General features: G+C 44.4%; 2 protein-coding genes across 2 annotated transcripts; both read left to right on the top strand.

The window, feature by feature from the left end:
- The first annotated feature begins 1,040 nt into the window (after nt 1-1,040).
- On the top strand, nt 1,041-4,649 carry LOC147983058 (uncharacterized). Its single transcript, XM_087539423.1, has 9 exons — nt 1,041-1,202; nt 1,301-1,327; nt 1,923-2,087; nt 2,162-2,335; nt 2,423-2,449; nt 3,458-3,622; nt 3,696-3,854; nt 4,157-4,366; nt 4,458-4,649. The coding sequence occupies exons 1-9, from the start codon at nt 1,041-1,043 to the stop codon at nt 4,647-4,649; spliced, it is 1,281 nt and encodes a 426-aa protein (XP_087395549.1).
- A 5,277-nt stretch (nt 4,650-9,926) lies between these two features.
- On the top strand, nt 9,927-20,562 carry LOC147983057 (uncharacterized). The gene is made up of 9 exons (XM_087540628.1): nt 9,927-10,360; nt 10,433-10,603; nt 10,692-10,899; nt 11,535-11,630; nt 11,722-11,944; nt 17,205-18,068; nt 18,148-18,680; nt 19,708-19,854; nt 20,554-20,562. Exons 1-9 carry the CDS (start codon nt 9,927-9,929, stop codon nt 20,560-20,562), a joined length of 2,685 nt encoding a protein of 894 aa, XP_087396754.1.
- The last annotated feature ends 2,706 nt before the right edge of the window (nt 20,563-23,268 follow it).

Raw genomic sequence — 23,268 nt, 5'->3', positions numbered from 1 at the left:
ATGACAACAAACGTAATTTGTCAGTTACGTTTTGCTTACTGAATTAGTTGAGTTACTACCTATACTAGACTATACAAAAGGGTAGGCATGGTACGTATGGTTCAAGAGTTAATTTGTCAGCTACGTTTTTCTTGAAACTTCCTTTTGTTTCTCGATTCCCTTGGTCACTGCACCTACCCTCTCGCCCCCGTGCAATCGCGCCGGGCCGCACCGGGGCGCTCCTTGCCCTCCCTCCTACAGCCTGGTACTGCCCTCCCCTCCTCTCGCCGTCGTTGGTGAAGTCGCTGGGCAAAGCCCTAGCGGTGCATTGGCGGTGAGATCTATAAGGCTTTGATCTGGAGTGCCGAGGAGGCGTTGACACCTTCTCTTGCGTGGGTGCAACAGCCAAGCGCGGTGGTGGCGAGGATGCCGGCCGTATGGCGGCAGGCGGGCCCGGTCTGTGCCTATATGGGCCGCATGGGCTACGCCATGCCGGTACTTACGCAGCACTCCGGCGGCAGCACACATGCACGTTTGGGTGTGCAGCTTCATGTTCTGCAAGGTCACTGGCCCTGGGCTTGGCGGTGGTGATCTCCTCCTTTCAGTGGTGGTCGGTATGTTGATGGTTGGTGCTGGCGGATCTTGGGATCCCACGCCAAGCACTAGTGGTGGCATGATGGTTACGTGGAGCCATGCTTGACTTGGTGGTGATCCAGCCAATTGCGAGTTGGGGAGAGATGACCGCCAGTGAAAATCGAGCTCCGACTTCGGCCATGGCGGGCAATGGCGGTGTCTATGCACCATTACCTTGTTGAAGGCATCATCATTGCAGTCAACATCTCCTCACTCATGCTTCTACGAGGAGAAACCCTTAATCCGGGTCTCCCAAATCGGACAATGACGGCGCTTTAGATGTCATTATCCCTCTGGAGGACATCATTTTGGAGCGGCGTGGCATCTATTGCGTTGACGACAGCGGGTCTCGGCGGATTAATGATGCACCATATGTAATCCCATTTGTTTAAGTTTGATTTGTTTCTCGACAGGAGATATTAAGGTCAATGATGCACCGACATTCACTCAAACAAAACGAGACTAATGATGCATTGCCATTCCCTCAAAATGAAAAGAGTAATGATACATTAGCTATGCTGCTATACGAAGGAACCACCGACATCACTCTTTTCTCTTTTGATGGGAGCTACCTCAATGATTCAGTGAAGGTACTTGTTTTTTCATTGCTGATGCTCCTTAGTTTTATCTCACTCGTCAATGAGGAATTTAATATCATCTAATCGATTGCTCTCTATTTTTTCTGCAGGACTTCTGGACATGCTTGCCACCACTTGTTAGTAACCCTACAATTACTATTGTCATATTTCCTTACCTTCTTGTTGCCAACCAGAACAGAGTAACGCTTTGCGAAATTTATTGAAATGTTTCACCAGGTTTTTTAATTGTTTGTTGGAACAAGTGTGTGGTATATAAAATTAACTCATTTCTTGCTAGTTGTTATTTATTATTGAACTGATTCGAAATTGAATTAAGCCAATCAACCATATTTGTTTTGGGGTTGGAGTCTTTCCTCATTACCATATTCTACTTTGGTGCCATGGTGCACTATCTAAAATGGCCAGACATCAGCTAATAGATCCTTAAAATAATCAATTAACGCTTGCTCAAACCTAAGTTGGTACTTATATGCACAAATATCTACGAAGTGGTAAACTTTCTAGCTAGATGTGAATGAGCCATCGCGTGGCACTCCTACCAGGAATGAATGTCTTGGGAGTACCGCCGAGGGAATTATACATATAAAGGCTCAAGAACCACTATACTTTCGGACTAATGCAGGGCTACTAAATTGCCTTGACTTCTTTCATGATTTAGTACTTGCATTATATTTAACAAAATTTTCAGGTCCCCTCTATTTATATTTTCAGAGTTTGATAGTATCCATGAAGTATGAGAAGGTGCCCACCCCCATTGACCTTGTTAATGAGGCTATTGACAATCGTCTGTTCAGGAGGCTCACTAAGTTGTGTGGTTCTGAGAGGACATTAGTTGTCGGAAGTGCTAAATATAAAATAATAATTGAAACAATACTGGTTAGTATAATTTTCTAAGCTTTCTTGTTGGTTCTGTCTGGGTGTGAAGTCTTGATTACCATTTTACTTTTCAGGCAATGACCTATTTGTGTGTAGAGGTTCCAGATTCTGAGGTGATAATTCGCAACCTGAAGAATCCCATGCAATCAGTTAAGACTAATGTTGTATTGGCTATGTTGCTATACCAAGCACCGTCTGGCATCGCAATTTTCTGTTTTGATGGAGGTTACCTCAAAGCTCCAATGAAGGTACTTGTTCTTTCGCTGCTCAAGCTACTAAGTTTTGTCTCTGTTATCTTCTAGATCACCGAATTGATTCCTCTCTATTTTTCACAGGACTTCTGGGCATGCTTACCACAACTTGTTAGTAACCCTCCCTATTGCTTTCTTACTACTTTTGTCATGTTTCCTTATGCTTCTTGTTGCAAACTAGAATGGAGTAATGTTTTAAAAATTCACTGTGATATTTCACCAGTCCTTATTGTCAATTTGTGTTGTAAGAAGTGGGTGGAATATTCCTTAATTCTTTAGTCATTAGTTGTTATTTGTTATTAATCAGCTTCAAAAAAAGCAAGTTGGTCGATTATATGTTTTTCTGGGTTGGGTCCTTCCACATTACAATGTTCTATTTTTTGTGCCATGGTGCCACTGACAGGTGCACTATCTTTATTGGCCAAACATCTGCTGATAGATCCTTAAAAGATCAATTAACTCGGGTTGAAATCTAAGTTTCAACTACGAGGCACAAATGTCTGAATTAGTTGCATCTGCTTAGCTAGGGGTGAAGGAGCATGTCATGGTATGAAACTATTTATTGTTTGTTTTGTTGTGATCAAAAATCATATATATAAGTATAATCACTAACTTCTGACGAGCGGAAGAGAGGGGTGAAGCTCCCCTGTGGTATGGATCAGTATTGACCTAGGTCACTGCTGTTATATATACCTCTTGTAAGCCGTTGCACGGGATAAGTTGATCACTTGTAAATCCATGGCATTTGTAACCTCCCCCAATATTGTGAAGATTGGTTGGCTGGCATAGGGAGAAGCTTGTTAGTAACCCTCCCTATTTCTTTCTTACTACTTGTTTTTCCCCTTCGTGTTAGAGGGGTTTTCCACGTTAAATCCCTGTGTCCCCTCTATATTGATTTCATTTTTCATCATTTCGTTTGTGTGTCATATCTCCAGCATTGTTTTCAAAATACTAACATTGTAAATAAATACTTAATTATTCCCACAAAAAAATACTTAATTAGCAACATTGTACTTTATGGTTGATGCAGGGCTACTAAATTACCCCTGCCCTCTACATGATTTAGGAACATGCATTATATTTGACATGCTTTTTAGATCCCTTTTGTGTTTATTTCAGAGTCTCGTAGCATTTATTAAGCGGGAGAAGATGCTGACCCCCATTGACGTTACTGATGAGGTCATTGATGGCCGCTTGGTCAAGAGACTCAGTCAACTGTGTGGTTCAGGTAGAAAATTAATTGTGGGAAGTGTTGAATATAAAAGAATAATTGAAACAAAACTGGTTAGTATAACTTTGTAAGATTCTTGTTGCTTCTGTATGGGTGAACAATATTGATCACCATTTGCCTTTTTAGGGAGTAACCTGCCTACATGTTGATGTTCCGGATTGTGAGGTGATAATTTGCGGTCTGAACAATCCCATGTCTCCTTTATTGCCTGAAAACCAGTTTGGGCCAGACAAAGATTCAGGATTATTCTTACATCAACGTGACTTTGATATCAAGCTTGAGATGGTGAGCTTATCGCTTGTCCTTCCTTATTTCTCACATGGATGCTATCTACTTTATTTCTCCCTTGTCAATGCTAGTACTTCTTTTTGAGCAACTATAGCCACCTTGAATAAGTCTCCACTTGCTAGTACTTCTTTTTCAGCACCTATAATGCTTTATTGCCAATGATTGAAGTTTTTGATAGACACGCCGTACTGGGAAATAACATTTGAGAAACTCAAATTTTTTTAATCATCGATGAAATGTCTTCTAGAATTTTGGCTTGATGTTTGTTTCAGTGATGAAGATTTTTTTTTGGCTTTCAGGTTGATAAAACTATCAAGGAGACAGCTTATCTCTTGCATGATACTGAATCATGTGAAAAGAAGTATTTGAAGTTCTTTCGACTTCTTCTAAAGGATTTTATTCTTACATCTGAAATTGACACCAAGGATTGGGTCTTAATCCAGTTTGCAACAGCTCTGAAGATGATCTGTTACCCTGGAGCATCATATAAAGTCTTATCCCCTGATGAGGTGAATCATAATATTTTTTTATATATGTGTTGAGTATGTGTATGATGGAAGTTGTCATTCTAGCAATGTACTGAAGTGTTATTTCTTTCAGATTTTCTCATCTGGTGAGTGCTCAAAGATAGAGGGTCATGCACCTGGATATAAAAGAAGTTTTTCAAAGATTGATGTCTTGTCTATCTACAAACATGTTGCTAGACTTGAATCAAAAAAGTGCATAATAATGGTCAAATTGGATATCTGGATTACGAAGGCTAAAGAAGTGCGGGAGAAGGCAGATGTCTGAGATTAAGCAACCATCATTTTTCGGGAAAACTGAATAGGACTGATTCATGTACTGGCTCCAAAGTTAGGAAAGAAGCTATAGTAATATGGAAACGTGTCGCCTTTCCAAAACAGATGGAAACGTGTTGTCTCTCTCAGCAGGAAATGAATCTCCCAGGTCGATCAAAGTAGGGATGCTTCGTTCGTCATGCTTTTTACTGCCAGTCCAAGGCATGCAGGTTGGGATGCTTCGAGCTAATTGGATATTTGGATATGTTAGGAGAAACATCCAGAGTTCCTTCAGACGGGTGGCGTTCAGTTGGGATCACACGTAAGGCAAATTTTAACATGGTCCCTCTTACCTTCTTTTTTTACATGTGAGGTAAGAAGGTAAGAGTCAATCAAGCCATTCATTGATAAGATCAACGGCTAAGATCTATTTTATACTCTTACCTCTCATGTGAAAAGAGGGGGTAAGAGGGACCATGTTAAAACTGGCACTCCTATTTTTAGGAGTGCATGGGACTGTCTACGTCCTCCAGTTTTACCTGCCTGTGGAGGAAGCTGCTTCAACACCGGCCGGACGGCGTCAGTTGCATGATGAGTTGGACGTGTCAAGTAGGAGTACGAGTTCAAAATGTCGTGGCAACATGAATAAAGTCATTTTGACCTGGCGTTTTTATATGTTTGATGTTAATACAAAAGTACGAACTTCAGCATGCATATGCATGGCCAACGCCCGCGACACCATTGTAGTGCTTCGAGGTAGAGCCGATCGATGAATACGTCTCGACTTCTTGGGCAAAGAAGGGAAGCTGTGCAAGGCCGGCCTTCTATCCGAAAGCACGAGGAAGCTTCCGCGAAGGTGTGAGACATGCTTTCTCACCGGGAGCGTGCGGGCAAGGGGATGAGGTCGTCGACGGGGATTTGCTTAACCATGCCTGACGTGTGTACTCTCTGAACGATAGATTTTTTTTACGGTACTCTGAGTGGTCGGACACTTCATCAGCTCTCATGTGCATGCCCATGTACCTGTCCTGTCCAGGCGGAAAACATCGCACATATGCATTTCTCTATGCGTTGCATTGTTCTCTGTCACATCGCCCTGTCGCTGTTATGTGGGACGCGTTCAGTTGTGGTATGGAACTACCCACTGAGTACTTTAAATACAGATTTCAGTAGTTTGCATGGATAACTTACCGTGTGTATTTTGCAGATTTTGTGTGAACAATCAATTCTACTTCTTTGTTTATTGCAGAGTACTGCATTTTGAAGTTCAACATCAGCTATGTACTCTGAAATATGTACTGAAATCTCATATTCAACCAGTAGTAGTTCACTTCTGTCTCGGTAGAAAAACTGAAATGAATGTGGCAAATATATATCATTGCCATATTCTTTGCATATACACACACTCTCAGAGCACAGACAGACTTCACAAACTGATGGCTTCACAAGCAGTTTATATGTCGCAAACGAGTACAGAATACAGATAAACAAGCAACCCGTTCATATTTTACAAGTCAAATTATTGCCACCCAGTTTTAAAATGCAATTTAGAAGATACTCCCTCTGTAAACTAATATAAGAGTGTTTAGATCACTAAAGTAGTGATCTAAATGCTCTTAGATTAGTTTACGGAGGGAGTACACACCATCACCAGAACTCTCCTCATGAACCTCGGTTCATTGCCGACAGAGAGGAGAGGTGATGCAGTGATCAAAGAGATGTATGGTCGTGGCAGCAACGACGGTGACCAAAGCGGAGGACAACGACGGCAGACGCTCGCCACGATGCTGCTACCAGAACATAGATGGTGCTGGATGCAACCTTGTCGTACATGTAGCAGCGCCGTATAGAAAGTTTTCCATACTACCTTCAAGAGGAAACAAGTAGGAATTGATTACTAAAAGCCCATATATGGAAGAGACATCAAACTGATCAGAAAGCACACTTAAAAGAGAGGAAAAATATCCTATAATATTTGCTGCATTTCTTAAATCTCAACTGCAGTCCATCCCTAGTGTACGTGTGGAACAACTGATCGACAGGAAAATAGTACGAGAGTTGCTAATCATTTCACAGAGAACTGGTCGCAGACTGCTAATTAAGTATACCAGCAGGAAGCTTCTAATTAAGGAGATACTAGTACTAAATCGAAAGTCCACACTGCATATATCATTTAGCCTCCATATATACTTGCTCATAACTTCGTAAGAAAGCAAGACAAACGTAAAGTTGTACAGGAAACATGCATGATCCGATCCGGTGAATGATGAATAAATAAGATAACGATGAATGACGATGGAAAAGAAACAACTGGTTACTCGCATCGATAGGTACTAGCAATGCAATGTGAGATCTATCTTGGGTAAAGATGTATAGCAAATGAAGGGGAGATGTGCACCTGCTGCATGCTATTGCGTGGTGTCGTCTTGAATGCAGACAATCCAGACCCCTCCGTCGGAATCAACAATAAGGATGAGATCATAGCCGGGGGGCGCCATGGTATGGGGAGCGTATGTCTAGAAAACAAGATATCCCGTAATATAAGAACAGAGGAACAAGCAAAAGAGCTAGCTAGTAGGACTAATAACTAATCCACAGAAGAAGGAAGAAAGCTTGAGAAATTGCCGTTGCACGCACAGCGGAGATGGAGGTCGATCGATCGCCGGTGCATTCGGTTGAGGAGCTCGAGCGGGGAAAGGAGAGAGAGAGAGAGAGATTTGTGTCTGTGGAAGGATGGACGGAAAGAGTTGAGGTGTTGTTGCTTTGCCCAGAGCTGGAGGCACGGTCTATTTGTAGGTTTCCACCACCGCGTGGCGTGACGCAAGAGAGAGAGTTTTTTTTTTCTGCCCAACCATTTTGTTCAAGGGAAACTTGCATGGCCGAGTGCACGCACGCGGTCTTGTGGGCTAATGGGCAGGTACAGCTGTGGAGAAGTTCTAGACTATGATCTGCTACCTTCGGGGGAAACCCTAGATTGATAGATTAGAAGACGGCGGCGCGTTTGTGTTGTTTCCCCCTTGGGGCCGTCTTTTTTGGAGGTGTACGCGGGCTCGAGGGACCAGTGGACGACGTGTTTGGTGGAGCGGTGCTTCATCATGCACATGATGGTGACAGATCTCGATGGCTTGGCGCTCTGGAGATTAGGCGTCTGGTGTGCGATGATGGACTCGCGCAGGAGGGTGACGCTGTCTGGCGTCGTGGTGGCGTTGACAGCAGCTAGACCGGGCAAGGTAGATGCAACAGTACAACACTGGAGATGAATTGGTGGCAGGTGGCTGCGACGGCCTCATACCCGGCAGGCCGTCCTGGTTGAGGAGTGCGCCGGACTGGTGGGTGCCCCATACCCGGCAGGCGTCCTGGTTGGGACCTTAGGTCTTAGATGTTAGGTTTGGCTGTGAGGTCTGTTTGGTATTAGGACCAGGCTATCAGCATCACTTTATAAATTGGATAGGAGTAGGGACAGATGTTGCCTAAAAGGTAGCTTTAGTCTTACTGTTGTATATTTTGTAAGGTCTTATATGAACAATTAATAAAGTGACTGCATGCATTGTCCAGATGCAGAGATCGGAGGTCTTTCTTCTTTTCTATGTATTTCCTTCGTTCGGAATAACTTCTCGCAAAATTGAATAAAAAAGACACATATTTAGATACATCCATTTCTTTAACAAGTATTTTCGAACGAAAGAAATAGTTAATAAAATAATATCATAGAAAGAACGATTGTTCTATTTTTTTTTTGGACTGATTGTTCGCATGGAGAACTGTAGTTGCTAATTCTTGAATGTGCTTAGCATCTCATCTTAGCATCAATGAATTGGAAGTGGCCTAAGCCTGTAGTTAGAATGGGCAAGAACCCAGCTCAAAATAATCCATAGGCAAAATCTCGTGGACTTTCAAATAGTTGTGCAGTCAACTGGGTGTCCACGAGAGGGGTTGGCCGTTGGCGTCAATCGCCACAGGCCCATCGACGCTCCTCTCCTGCCATTGGAACTGATCCAAGCACCGTGTTGCAGAGCTCGCGGACCGAGACGCCAGTGAGTGCCATTGTCGTCGATAGACCCTTGGCTTCACTGAAATACAGAGGAAACACCTTGGCCGACCACGGTGAGCGATCACGCGGTGGAACGACCGTGAACTGGATGGTCCGGCCGGCTATATGCAGATCATTTCGAGGTGCTTTGGGCAAACACAGAGTTGAGGTGCATGCATGCATTACGGACGAATCTGAGTTGCTGGTCAACGGAACTAATCAGAGTGCAAGTCGTCCTTGTCTCCTACTAGTTGACGGCCTTGTTTAGTCTGACACGTTCTGCGTTCTGTCAGTTTCTCCAAAGATGATGAAAGTTGTGCCAATTGCCAACAAGTATTAACTTCGTCCTGATTTACTAGTGCTCGTATTCTGTGTCATATTTTAACCATAAATTTAATTAATAAAGTGTAAGTTATATTACAAAATAATATCATTGAAAATTACATTCAAATACAAATCTAACAACATATTTTTTTGACATGCATTAACATTTTGCTTGTCAAATCTATGGCCAATATTTGGCACACAATACGAAAGGGTCAATAAACCAGGACGGTGGTAGTACATATATAGCAGCAAATATTAAATGATTTTTTTGAAAGATCAAATATTAAATGATCAAGTGTGTTGTGCTAGTCAAATGAGTACAGATTAGAGAGATGGCACGCGGTTCCTTGTATTTTCAAAATATTTACTGTATGCATTAATTGTTGGCTCCATTTAAGCACGCAAGTAGCTCCCCGACGAGATCCCAAATGGCAAGAGAGATTTCTACTATGACCAGCCTGATGCCTTGGTAGCTAGCTTGGCATCATTGCACGGGTGCGGACAGCTTCCAGACCCCAAGTTTGGAGTTCCGCCTCTTCACTCTGCCGACCTCAAGTATGTAAGTTACTCCAAGTTACTGATTTCTAGTTTTAGTTACTTGTTCGGCTCTTCCCTCTCCAACACAAAAACAGGGTCCTAAAAAAGCATCTTGGCAGATAATTTCTTGCTTGTTTTTCTTGGGTGAGAATGTTTCAAGTTTTTCAGCCAAGTTTCTTTCCATGTTTTCAATTGGACATGAATATGATTTCCGTCTTTACTGGAAGGCTTAACCAACCATCATAGAATTTTATTCATCCTGTTCGAAGGAAAAAGAGAGTATCATTCATCATGTTATTCATAATGATTTTAGGCCCGTGTGGACAAATAAAGTGTGAGTTCCCGACAGTAAATAGAGTGTCCTCTTTGCAGCTGGCAACACGATCGGTGGCGGATATGAACATACATAGTGCAACACCCGACACCACCACCGCCGACATTTTCTCTCCAGAGCTTGTCATCATGACACCACTGCTCGAGGGACCTTCACCAGAGTCTCCTTCGTCACCCAACACTTTCAAGCTCGCCATGAGTCAGCAAGAGTGGCCGTTCAAAGCGTCGGCCGCAAAGGCTGAACGAGAATTCATGTTAGGGCAGCCCATGCTCCCGCAGGATGAGATCAACGTCTTGCCACCTGCTTGTAGAAAATTGCATGCAGCATACATGAATTTGGCCAAACTCAAGAAGGATTCTATCGAAGTCGCCTTCAAACAAGGGGATTCCTTCCACGACTTGTTGGACGAACGAAAGTTTGACATATACTTCGACGATCTCTTCCATTTCTTTAACTCGAAGCCCATCGAGAGTGCATTCTTAAGATCATGGACACTGTAAGTATCAACTTCTACTTCTTTGAAAAACTTTGTCTCATACTTGTACTCATTGCTTTTGCATGTGTATAGTCACATGAGGAAAAAGCAAGCGAATGCTCATATGGGATTCCTTGACGCATTCATGGTGTCGGCGAGGAATATTGATATGAACAAAGAAACTAATCTGGTCAGGCAGTACATCATTGAGGTTTTGCAAGATCAGAAGGACAAAGACCATGTCATGTTTGCATACACGCAGGGGTAAGTCTTGCACTACATATTAATAGCTAATTTAGCTTTTCGATTGTGTAATTTACAATCTTATGCATCTTATTATGAACATGTGTAGCGACCATTGGATTACGGTCGTCATTGCGTTACGACACAACAAGGTATATTACCTTGATTCACTTGAAGGTAGACGCACGTTCACGCCTATCACAGAAGTGCTTGATGGTGTTTTCGCCGACGTTGCTAAAAAAGGAGTTGATGATGTTTTTGCCAAATTCGCTAAAACAGGCGAGGGGTCAAAACTTCAGCACATATTCGATTGCCCGGTAAGACGAGTCATACTCAAAAGCATTAGGTTCTAGCTTTAGCATGCTCAATTATGGGCCCATGACTAACCTTGAAGTTTACTATTTTGAGTAAATATCAAGTAACCACAACTTCTAGGACGATGCATTTAGTCTACTGTAGGGAAAAACACACAACTATGTAGGCTAACGGTTACATTCCACCCAAGTCACTCAGTTCAGCTTAGTTGATACTTGATAGGGAATCTTACCTGTGAGGTTCACGGATCAGTAGCATGCGTAAAGAAAAAGTGTGAGCTGACTTTGCCATGTCATTGGCTGACTATGCCTCAGATGAAAGGAGGGGAGAGCAAGGTCTTCGGATGCTATATAAGGGCCAAGCCAGGTCGAAATTAGTCAAGTTTTGACATTGTTCGAGCCAAATTAGCTTGTCGAGTCAGAGTTTGCTCGCATTTTTTGCCAGCGCTGACTAATTGGCTACGCATGTAAGAATCCCTATCAACTCAGCGGAACAAGATGATTCTGGTGAGCTGTAACCATAAGCCCCAATAGCTATGATATTTTGGAAAACAAAAATCCATGAAGTTATGGTATTTCTGAAATATTTCTCCCAATACTTGTGGTTTCTCGATAATTTACTCTACTATTTTCAACAGTGCCATAAGCAGCCCGATGGTAAATCTTGCGGGTTCTACACAATGCAACACATGGAGCTCGTTGCAGACTTTGTCAAGACAGATGATGATTTAAAAGTTTGTGCTGCAATATTGCCGTCCTACATAATTTATTATTTATCTATGTATATACATGTTTGTTCAAAATATCTTTTTATCTTATCAACAGAATTTGGTATGCCCTATAAAACCATTGCATCCGGATGTTATCAATGGTAAGCGTGAGCTTCTAGCCATTTTTATCAATGACGAGGTCATAAACCCAGGTGGCGAGTTCTTCCATGCAGCTGTTATGTCGTCCTCTCTAGACATGTCTACCCAATCGGCATCAATGCTTCCCACACCCAGCAACCTAGCATTGGAGGCACGACAGCATGCAAAATCCCCAAATGGTATCACCCTTTGACATGGTATTTTCCGTTCAAGTATGATAATTGATGCGTAGATTATATGTGGTAAGTCTAAGAAGCTAGTGTACCATTATTTTGGTGAAAATCATTCTTACAAAGTGGTTTGTTGCGCTTGCTTTCTATCACTCCAAGGAACTCATAATGGCGTTTAGCATATTTCTTCGGATCTTGTCCTTGGATTTGAAAATGTACACATATGTGACCGCATACATAGTGTCTCACCATACTACCTATGACCTGCATGCTCATGTCCAGCCAATTAAACCAGTCCATCCTATGAACATGCCTAGATTATTTCTCTTTGATCATATCAATCCATATACATCGCTAAATTTTTTATGAAAATTATACTAAAGTAGTATAATTTGGTCAAAATATTATGATAAATCTTACAAATAGTCCCAAATAGCATTAAGTCGTGTAACAATTAGTATTAAGTATAATTTGGTCAAAAAATAATGATAAATCGTACCAATACTCCCACTAGATCTGCCACTGCAATCCATGCATTTTAAGTTGAGTCAAAAAGAATACAAAACCATGTAGCTTTTGAATGAACTTTATGATTTATGGCATGTTTACATATTTGGGGTTCTGGTGCCAAGATCTTTCAAACAAAACCAGTCATGAATATATTTTCATAATTTTTGAAATCTGAATTTTGAAACTTCATCAAACTACAAAGACTATAAAACCCGTGAGACTACAAAATTGTATATGATAATGTTCCAAAGTGTGTCACTAATTACATTTATTCTAGTTCATTGTGTACCATAGAGTATCATATTGTAACATTATGTGTAAATGCGCATCTAACTGATGCTTAGGGAACTTGGCAAACCATGGTAATAAGAAAAAACTTTTGTGTTTAAGATACTTTCAAAAACATAATTAATATTGTTTTATTATGTTCCTCAAAAATAGTCATACCATCTCACAGAGTGTATCATAATGTCTCATTTCATGTCTATGCACTTGAAACAAAAAATTACAAGTTTTTAATCAAAATTAGTTCTTATCAAGTTTTATAGGTTTTTATTGTGGTCTGGAGTGCATCATTTTGTTTCTCAATACAACAAACTGATATGAAAGTCTCAGAAACTATATAATAGAGTCTCACCATATTTTGTAAGGTTTCATCATGTTTCAAAATTCAAATGTTAAAAGTTATCAAAATACATTCAAGAGTGGTCTTGTTGAAAAGTCCACATCACGGGGAACAAAAAGAAGCAAACAAAAGTTACACCAGATTTTTGGTTCATAAGATAAAGTGATTTCAAACTTTGAAAACACAATAAAAGGATGACTGGATTAGTGGTTGGGTGGGTAAAAAGGAGAAAGTGGACATAGATGATTGTGCGTGTGGGCTAAAAGGTGTCAGGTGAGATGATGTAGTTCAGCAATACAATATAGACAACAAATGAGGTGGAAATTGAGAATACAATGCATGTAGATGTGAATCTCCAACCCATTGGACGACGAATGCATGCATGAGATATCAATTGCATGTTGATGGGCAATAAGCCACGGCGACTACGTCTAGAGCATGTGCGTGCGCGAGCTGGGCGTGTCGGGTGTAGTCTGTGGTCACGTGGGTCCAATGGCAGAGACAGGGGGACCAGCAGGGGCCCTGGCCCCCCTAACATCAAGAATTTACTGCTAATTTACTTATAAACAATGTAGAATTAGTGTGCATTTGTAGATAATAGCCTATTTTTTCAATGGTTTGGCCCTCCCAACCAATTTTAACATCCCTGGCCCCCCTAATCCAATTTTCCTGGCTCCGCCACTGCGTGGGTCATAGACTAGGCATAGTCTGACCCTTGTACGACCATGGTCCGACCTGTGTATAGTCTGGCCATGGTCTGTGGTGTGTCTGGCTAGTGTCCAGGTTGTGTGCGTGAGTGCGTGTGTCTGTTGGGGAAGAATCAGGGGGTGAGCACGTCGCCAACACCGGTAGTGGCCGCGTCGTGCGCGTCCGAGCGCGGCGGGTGTGTGAGCCAAGGGGTGCAGGGCGTGGGTAGTGGATGATTTGGGCGCGGCGTATGAGCGCGCGCGTATAAGTCTGCCCGAACCCCTGTATATCGCTGTGTGGGTTGAGTTCGAGCTCAAAGAAAAAACGCTGTTGTCGCGGCGGGTGTTCGTGCGCCAGGAAAACCACCGTGTCCACTGCTGCTTCTTCTTCCTTCTTTCTTCTTTAGTGTGTGCTAGAGAGAGAAGTGTTCAGAGAGAGAGGTAGAGCTAGGGCCAGCTAGGGCAAGGGCTCGGCTCCAACAATTGGCATCAGAGCTACGGTTCGAGGCGATCACCGGCGGCCATGGCGCTTGTTCCGCACGGCGGTGGTGGTGGCAGTTTCTCATTGCCGGTCCCGCCGTTGACGACGACGAACTACGTTTCCTGGGCGATCAAGGTGGAGGTCTTGCTTGATCCCCTGGGGCTGTGGGGGTGGTTGCTCCGGCGGAGGGCGCGGCGATCGACGCCGGCAAGAGCAAGACGGCGAGGGCGATGCTCCCTGGGGCGCTTTTGGAGGAGGTGCTGCTGCCGGTGTCGACGAAGCCCACCGCGAAGGAGGTATGGGACTCCCTCAAGGTGCGCTTCGTCGGCGCCGATCGGGTGTGGGCGGCCCAGCTCGCGTCGCTCCGCAGGGAGTTCGAGCAGCTGCGGATGGCGGACGAACGACCTGGACAGCTACGCAGGGAAGCTCAAGGCCATGACGTCGCGCTATGCAGGACTAGGCGCGGTGCTCGACGACACGACGCTCATGAAGAAGATGCTGGACACGGTGCCGGATCTGCGACGTGGAAACAATGGTGTTCGAGGAGGCTTTGGGGCGACTCAAGGTGTTTGAAGAACGGACCCGGCGTCCCAGGCAGGATGTCGGCAGGCGCGACGGCAAGGAGCTGCTGTACACGGCGGCACAATGGGCAGCGCGGCAGCGCAGGCAGGGCGGTGGCGGCTTCAACGACCACGACGACGACGGCACGACGAGCATGGCGTCTGGCGGTGGCGGGAAGAGGCAAGGCCGCTGCTACAACCGCGGGCAGCGCGGCCATTTGAAGCGGGACTGCACAAGGCCGAGGAAGGCCGCAGCGGAGCGGGCTCTTCTGGCAGACATCGACGTCGAGGGGGCAGCACTCCTCTGGGCCGCGGCTTATGGGGTGAATGATGGGCAATAAGCCACGGCGACTACGTCCAGAGCGTGTGCGTGCGCGAGCTGGGCGTGTCGGGTGTAGTCTATGGTCGCCTGAGTCATATACTACCAGGGGCGGGCCCAGGAATTCAAGACCGCGTATTCAAAATTTGAAAACTTTTTTTTTTGGCCTACGACCTTCCTTTTGGTGTGTAAAAGCAATTATAGCAGCATATTGTACTAGTTCTGAAATACACAAAAGATACCACATAATATATTATATTCATAAAAAATGATCATAACTTGGTATTGTTCAACATATAGAAGTAAAAAGTTGTTCAACATATCATGGCAACAGGGGCGGAGGGCCATGCCCCCCCTCCCCCCAGCCTTTGTAAAAATCATGAAGGAATATTTTTTGGGCTGCTTAGATTAGAATAAATTTAGCTTTTGGCCCCTCCAAGCATCTATAGTTTGGTTTAGCACTCCCTGAATATTCTTTCAAGCTCCGCCACTGCATGGCAAAATCTAAGATATATAGAGGATAGAAAATAATAAATGATAAAAAAAGGTTACAAATTACAGGATAACTTTGCGATCCTTGGTGCTCTGGAAATGAGTGATGATGTCCTCATCCTTAACTTGCAAGAAGAAATCACTTTCGACAAATGTGAAAATTGCACATTCTCATGTCTAAACAATTCATAATTGGCTACAAACTAGTCTTTACTTTCCCTACAATTAAATAAGAAAGTCAAGTGGTCAAAATACTTACTTAGGAGCCGAACTATGCTCCTGCAATAGTGCAGCCTGCTGGACAGTGCCTGTTGCTTACAAAATCAGAGAGACAGAACCCACAGAAGTAAAAAAAGGAGACAAAACCTGTAAGATAAATTCAGTGCCACTTCAGGTTCAGAGATGAGAATATTCAGAAGTTGGCTGTTGCTTACAAACTCAGTGGTTGTGTATTTGAAACTGAATCAATGCGGTCTGTTGGCTGTTGTCGCTGCCTACTTCAGGTTCAGAGATGAGAAAATTCAGAAGTTAGAACAGAAGGGATGCAGGAAGAGGAAGCGAGGGGTTCGTCGCGGCGGGCCGGCGGCGCGCCGTGCGCACGCGCGTGAGGTGACGGCGGCAACAGCCCTGCCTGCCGCCCGGCGGTCGCCTGGCGCAGTGGCTGTGGCGGCGGACCGGCAGTTCGTGTGCGATCTGCGGATGCGGCTGTGGCAGAGCCGCGAAGGGAGGTGCCGGTTCGTCTCGCGTCTGATCGTTCGATCAACTTTTTTTTGGCGACGATGTATCCATGCGATGCGCTTGTGGGCCAAGGTGTGGACTCGAGGAGAGGGTGGGCTACTGGGCCAGCCTCTGTTTTGGGCTTATAAATGCTTAACTAGCACGTTGGCGTATCAATTTTGTTTTTTCTTATATTGACACAGTATACAATATATACCTATTTTTCGCCAAAAATAACGGGTATTCAGCTGAATACCCTTGAATTGAGGTGGGCCCGCCCCTATATACTACGCATAGTCTAACCATTCTATGGCCATGGTCCGACTTGTGTATAGTCTGGCCATGGTCTGGGGTGTGTCTGGCTAGTGTCCAGGTTGTGTGCGTGAGTGTGTGTCTGTTGGCGAAGAACCAGGGGGTGAGCGCGTCGCCAGCACCGATAGTGGCCGCATCGTGCGCGTCCGAGCGCGGCGGGTGCGTGAGCCAGGGGGTGCGGGGCGTGGGTAGTGGATGAGCGCGTGCGGCGTATGAGCGTGCGTGTATAAGTCTCCCCGAACCCTTGTGTATCACTGTGTGGGTTGAGTTCGAGCTCAAAGAAAAAACGTCGTTGTCGCAGCGGCTGTTCGTGCGCCAGGAAAGCCACCGCGTCAACTGCTGCTTCTTCTTCCTTCTTTCTTCTTTAGTGTGTGCTAAAGAGAGAAGTGTTCAGAGAGAGAGAGGGGCAGAGCTAGGGCCAGCTAGGGCAAGGGCTCGGCTCCAACAAATGCATGGTAGAATCTCTTTTCTTATGGCTCCACCACCACATATTTTCATTGTCTTTTTCTTGTAATTTAGTTACTCTATTGTTTAATCGAGTTGCTAACACTTCATTTTATTTAATAGCCGGTTATGGGGGAGAACAACAGTCACAGAGGCCCCAGATGGATTACAGATTGTTGGAGGCAGCAAGAAATGGCGATGCAGCTACAGTTATAAGACTTCTGAATGCGCCAGAACCAGCAGCAGCAACAACAACAGGTGATCATGTTGTAGTCCGTATACCTTTTGTAGGGCCAACAAACAATGACGGAGGTATACAAGAGATCGAGATGGCAAGCACGGGGCATGGCGGCAGTAGCACTCCAGATGAGCGTGCAGGAGACACGAGCAGGAGCATCGGCGGCGGTCCTCTTGGTATAATTCCACCAACATTTGGGCGGCGGCTTCTGCAAGGTGTGGCATCTGATGGGGACGGGCTGCTCCATATTGCTGCGAGGTGCGAGCATGTCAACATAGTGAGTGCCATCTCCGGTAGCAGATGGTGTGATGCGGTGGATGTAGCAGCGAAGAACAACAGAGGAGAGACTGCCTTGCACTGCGCGGCTGCTACTGGGTATGCCGACATGATCAGCGCCCTTCTCACAATGTTGCCTAAAGACGGTGACAAGAAAAGGCAACTTCTGAGAGAGCAAAAGGACACCGGGGAGACATGTTTGCATGAGGCGGTGCGGTGTGGAGAAAAGCTTGCTGTGGAGAGATTGGTCCAGGGTGATGTGGATCTCGCACTTGAACCTAACGACGATGGTGCGTTGGTGGAAATACGTGATGAGCAGGGTGTTTCTCCTCTCTACTTGGCCACAACATTACGCCAACTAGAGATTGTTAAGTTCCTCACCCGACAAGACGGGCCTGTAGGATATCCAACTGCGTCCTACGATGGGCCGGGAGGCAAGACAGCTATGCATGCTGCGGTTCTCCTCAGCAAAGGTACGTACTTGATACATTAACGGTCTGCCCTCTGCATACCTTCCTTTGCATGGTTACCAATTCTCTTTCTCAAATGCAGAGCTCTGCATATGCCTGGCCGACTGGAATAATGAACTCATCGACAAGGCAGATTTATCCGGCAACACACCGCTTCACTTTCTGGCATCAACCAAAGAAACAACTATTATGAAACATCTTCTTGATGCAGACCCAAGTGCTGGATACCGCTCGGACAATGAGGGATCACTTCCCATACATGTTGCTGCTGCTAGTGGAAGCATAGAGATTCTCAAGCTCTTGTGCGAGCGTCGTCCCGGCTGCTCTTGGTCATGCAATAGCTTGGGCCAGACTATCCTACACATTGCTGTCAAAAATGGAAGTAGGGATGTGGTAAAGTATGTATGCTCCGGACAGAAGTTTGCACGGATATTTAACACCAGGGATACTGACGGGAATACGGCTCTCCATTTAGCTGTACTGCAAGGAGATCGGCTAACCTTTTGCCAGTTAATGCGGAGAAGGGAAGTATGTTTGAACTTCACAAATAAGGAGGAGCGTACACCTCTTGATCTTGCACAGATGAGCCTTCCGCCAGGTATTTCAATATTGTCGGTACGTATCTATATGTATGGTGAATTGTACTTATGTCATTTAGCTGTACTGTTTATTTCATTTTCTCTTAAATTAGTTTTTTTAACACAATTTCTATCCCTCTGAGTACCATCGCAAGACTGAGTCGGTAATCTTGAGATTGACGAATTCACCATACATATAGATACACACACACAAACAAGATAACATAAGTACAATTGAGCAGTCAATATGACATAGTTGCTCATGTGTTTGGCAATGGTACCTATGACCTGGTTTGGGGGACAATGTTCAAGCAAAACATATGATCATGAATCTTAATCTTGTAGTTATCCTTATTAAATATAATCTACTAAATGTTCCTTCAAAAAAGTTAGCTATTCATTGTAGGATTGGTCCAGACAACTTCATAGTTTGAGCTTTTTGGTAAACTAACGACTGGGCAACACACATACATGCAGGAGGGTAACACTTCCAGCCGCTTAGCGGAGTAATAGCAGGAGTCATTCTGCAGCTCTGTCTCTCTCTGTATACCTATATAAAGATCATTGTTCCAGGATGCTTATATTAGGGCATCTCTAATGTAAACCTTCAAAACTGACACGCCCAGGACGTGTCCGCGGGCAGGATAGGGGAGGGAGACATCCATCACTTATTCCCAACAAAATCAATTTTTTTAGTTAAGATGAGAGAGGAGGGCATGTGGTTGCTTTTAATTGCACATGTGTGTGGGGTATGATGTTGGGGGGGGGGGGGGGGGGGAGAGGATGGTGGAGGACCGTATGGTTATTTTTGTTCGGACATGCAGATATCCGGACTCCCGCAAAGCTCCAGGAAGTTTACTTTCATCATACCGAAAACTGAACATGTGGACTGGTGTGCGAACATTTTAGGGTCCTATTGGATGACAAAAACAGTGCGGGCATATACATGTGTGCTTTGAGGGTCCTTTTGTAGATGCACTTAATCCTGTTTTTTAGTACACTATTAATTCTGATTTTGTGTAAGCTGGTATATCATTCATTATGTTCATCCATGCCCTCTGCAGGGTCCCCGGGATTGGATTGTGCACACCCTCTTATTTGCCGAAGCTGATTACGGTGCCTTTGGAAGGGCTGGAGATGTGGGAGAACTTGATAAGGAAAAGGAATCTGAAACGATTGGCAAGTCCGCTGGGCTGGTGGCTGTCTGTGCGGTACTTATGTTGACGACAGCATTCGCGGCGCCTTTCAGTGTGACAGACTTATACAATAAGGTGGATGCCTCTAAAGCAAAGCGGATTGCTTACCATGTATTCGTGATGTCCGATGTTGTGGCCTTTGGCTTGTCAACCATAGCCATATCTTGCGCCACGCTCGCTGGGTTTTCCTTCACAGACCGAGGGACACGGTTTTTCATTCTTTCTGCTGGAGTGGCAACCCTCTTTGGTGCGGCCCTGTTTATGATCTTCGTCTTCGTGGCCGGATTATATGTGGCGATCGGTACTATTGTTCACGGCCATGCCTTCATCGCCGTCTCCCTTCTTGTTTCTACATGTCCAATCATCACATTATATTTAGCGTTGGCCTGGACGTTTCTTCCTTATGGGCTGATGTTATTCTCGAGGTTTGGCTTCCCAAGAGTGTGGCGAGTCCCTGGGAGCATGACGGATTTGCACTATCTAGAGAAAGGTCGGTTCCCAAGGGTGCGTGCGCTCCTCCCTCGACAGCGGCAAGACCGGTCCCCTGCAAGGCATCCCGGGCTTTGGTATCTCTGGATAAGAGCCTTTCCTCCGCCCAAGATTAGAATTAGAATATAGTAGTACCATATTTTGTTTAGCAATTGAATGGCACCTTGTAAAACAACATTTGATACCCCAAATTGTTTAGGTTGGCTATTTTCTCTGTGTTTGCAGTGCGGGTAGTCTTATGCCTTTTGCTTTTTTAGGGAACAAGCAAAGTGCGTGGGCAACATTTGATTTGCGTGCTTCATTTATGGTTTACTATTTCATAAAATTTTGTTTCCTATAAAAGGCTATAATTCTTGGTCTGTGAACAATAACAATGTTATGCAATTAGTTTTGAATTTTCAAGTAGTGTACTTCTTCTATCTTCTATTATATTCCTATCTATCTATCTTCTATCTATATCTACTAATAAAGGATGGTATGTTTCTCTGATTTTCAGCCCGTCACGTTAAGAATAGTTTGCTACATCGCCCGACTGGTCCTTCGCCCGCGCTTCTGCCTTTTTGTCTGTCGGACACTGAACCAACACATCGGGAGCAATATGGGCTAGCCACAACACCAGGCAACTACTAGGCAAGAGAGAGAGAGAGAGAGAGTGTGAGAGAGAGTATTTTATCCATGGACAACGCATGTAAGGGGTGGATGGAGACCAGACATGCTTCAGCTGCTCCCTCCAACCCAGGGGCCTGACGCGGCTGCATAGAAATCCTATAGTCTCCCTTCATTTTTGTTCACTTGTTAAAATATTCTTCCCCTAAAAGAACATGTCAAATATTTTCACCTTGCTTTCTTACACTAAATTCGACCTATTTATATATGTCCTTATCTGGTGCATCAACAAGCCGTCTACTGAATTAATAAGAATAGGGTGTGGCATTAATCTAAATTATTCCTTGGGAAACGAAAGAGCAATAGAAATACTTGGTTTAATTGGAAACATAAATTGCGGGACTTAATTTGGGTGCGAGCTAAGTGTTTGTTATAGTGGAATCAATCGGGAGCCAGGTGTGCCAAACGGAGAGAGCAATTACTGAATTGGAGACATAAATTGCGGAATATATAGTTCCTCTATTTTTACATACAAGGTCATTTTGCTTTTCGTGTCAAACTTTGACTTATGATTTTGGTGAAGAAAATACGGGTTGTACGTCATGAAAAATGTATTATCAAAAAGTTCTTTCAAATGTGGCGATCGTATGGGGGGGAGAGAGGATGGAGGAGGACTGTACGGTTATTTTTGTTTGGACATGCAGATATCCGGACTCCCGCAAAGCTCCAGGAAGTTTGCTTTCATCATACCGAAAAGTGAACATGTGGACTGGTGTGCGAACATTTTAGGGTCCTATTGGATGACAAAAACAGTGTGGGCATATACATGTGTGCTTTGAGGGTCCCTTTGTAGATGCACTTAATCCTGTTTTTTAGTACAGTATTAATTCTGATTTTGTGTAAGCTGGTATATGATTCATTATGTTCATCCATGCCCTCTGCAGGGTCCCCGGGATTGGATTGTGCACACCCTCTTATTTGCCGAAGCTGATTACGGTGCCTTTGGAAGGGCTAGAGATGTGGGAGAACTTGATAAGGAAAAGGAATCTGAAACGATTGGCAAGTCCGCTGGGCTGGTGGCTGTCTGTGCGGTACTTATGTTGACGACAGCATTCGTGGCCCCTTTCAGTGTGACAGACTTGTACAATAAGGTGGATGCCTCTAAAGCAAAGCGGATTGCCTACCATGTATTCGTGATGTCCGATCTTGTGGCCTTTGGCTTGTCAACCATAGCCATATCTTGCGCCACGCTCACTGGGTTTTCCTTCACAGACCGAGGGACACGGTTTTTCATCCTTTCTGCTGGAGTGGCAACCCTCTTTGGTGCAGCCCTGTTTATGATCTTCGTCTTCGTGGCCGGATTATATGTGGCGATCGGTACTATTGTTCACAGCCATGCCTTCATCGCAGTCTCCCTTCTTGTTTCTACATGTCCAATCATCACAATATATTTAGCGTTGGCCTGGACGTTTCTTCCTTATGGGCTGATGTTATTCTCGAGGTTTGGCTTCCCAAGAGTGTGGCGAGTCCCTGGGAGCGTGACAGATTTGCACTATCTAGAGAAAGGTCGGTTCCCAAGGGTGCGTGCGCTCCTCCCTCGACAGCGGCATGACCGGTCCCCTGCAAGGCATCCCGGGCTTTGGTATCTCTGGATAAGAGCCTTTCCTCCGCCCAAGATTACAATTAGAATATAGTAGTACCATATTTTGTTTAGCAATTGAATGGCACCTTGTAAAACAACATTTGATACCCCAAATTGTTTAGGTTGGCTATTTTCTCTGTGTTTGTAGTACGGGTAGTCTTATGCGTTTTGCTTTTTTTAGGGAACAAGCAAAGTGCGTGGGCAACATTTGATTTGCGTGCTTCATTTATGGTTTGCTATTTCATAAATTTTTTCTTCCTATAAAAGGCTATAATTCTTGGTCTGTGAACAATAACAATGTTATGCAATTAGTTTTGAATTTTCAAGTAGTGTACTTCTTCTATCTTCAATTATATTCCTATCTATCTATCTTCTATCTATATCTACTAATAAAGGATGGTACGTATCTCTGATTTTTCTGCCCGTCACGTTAAGAATAGTTTGCTACATCGCCTGACTGGTCCTTCGCCCGCGCTTCTGCCTTTTTGTCTGTCGGACACTGAACCAACACATCGGGAGCAATATGGGCTAGCCCCAGCACCAGGCAACTACTTGGTAAGAGAGAGAGAGAGAAAGAGAGAGAGAGAGAGAGAGAGAGAGAGAGAGAGAGAGAGAGAGAGAGTATTTTATCCATGGACACCGCATGTAAGGGGTGGATGGACACCAGACACGCTTCAGCTGCTCCCTCCAAC

This window comes from Triticum urartu, chromosome 2A (assembly GCF_056163025.1).
Source record: "Triticum urartu cultivar PI428250 chromosome 2A, HENAU_Tu73, whole genome shotgun sequence".
NCBI classification, from domain to species: domain Eukaryota; kingdom Viridiplantae; phylum Streptophyta; class Magnoliopsida; order Poales; family Poaceae; genus Triticum; species Triticum urartu.
The sequence above is the reverse complement of the archived record's forward strand: the minus strand, read 5'-3'. Positions and strand labels throughout refer to the sequence as shown.

Bases quoted from the DNA above. Each gene is read 5' to 3' on its own strand.
- LOC147983058 (XM_087539423.1), top strand. From the start codon at position 1,041: ATGATGCACCGACATTCACTCAAACAAAACGAGACTAATGATGCATTG. The intron at 2,336-2,422 runs GTACTTGTTCTT...TATTTTTCACAG, and splicing joins ACCTCAAAGCTCCAATGAAG to GACTTCTGGGCATGCTTACC. The intron at 3,623-3,695 runs GTTAGTATAACT...TTGCCTTTTTAG, and splicing joins GAATAATTGAAACAAAACTG to GGAGTAACCTGCCTACATGT.
- LOC147983057 (XM_087540628.1), top strand. From the start codon at position 9,927: ATGAACATACATAGTGCAACACCCGACACCACCACCGCCGACATTTTC. The intron at 10,604-10,691 runs GTAAGTCTTGCA...GAACATGTGTAG, and splicing joins ATGTTTGCATACACGCAGGG to CGACCATTGGATTACGGTCG. The intron at 11,631-11,721 runs GTTTGTGCTGCA...TCTTATCAACAG, and splicing joins AGACAGATGATGATTTAAAA to AATTTGGTATGCCCTATAAA.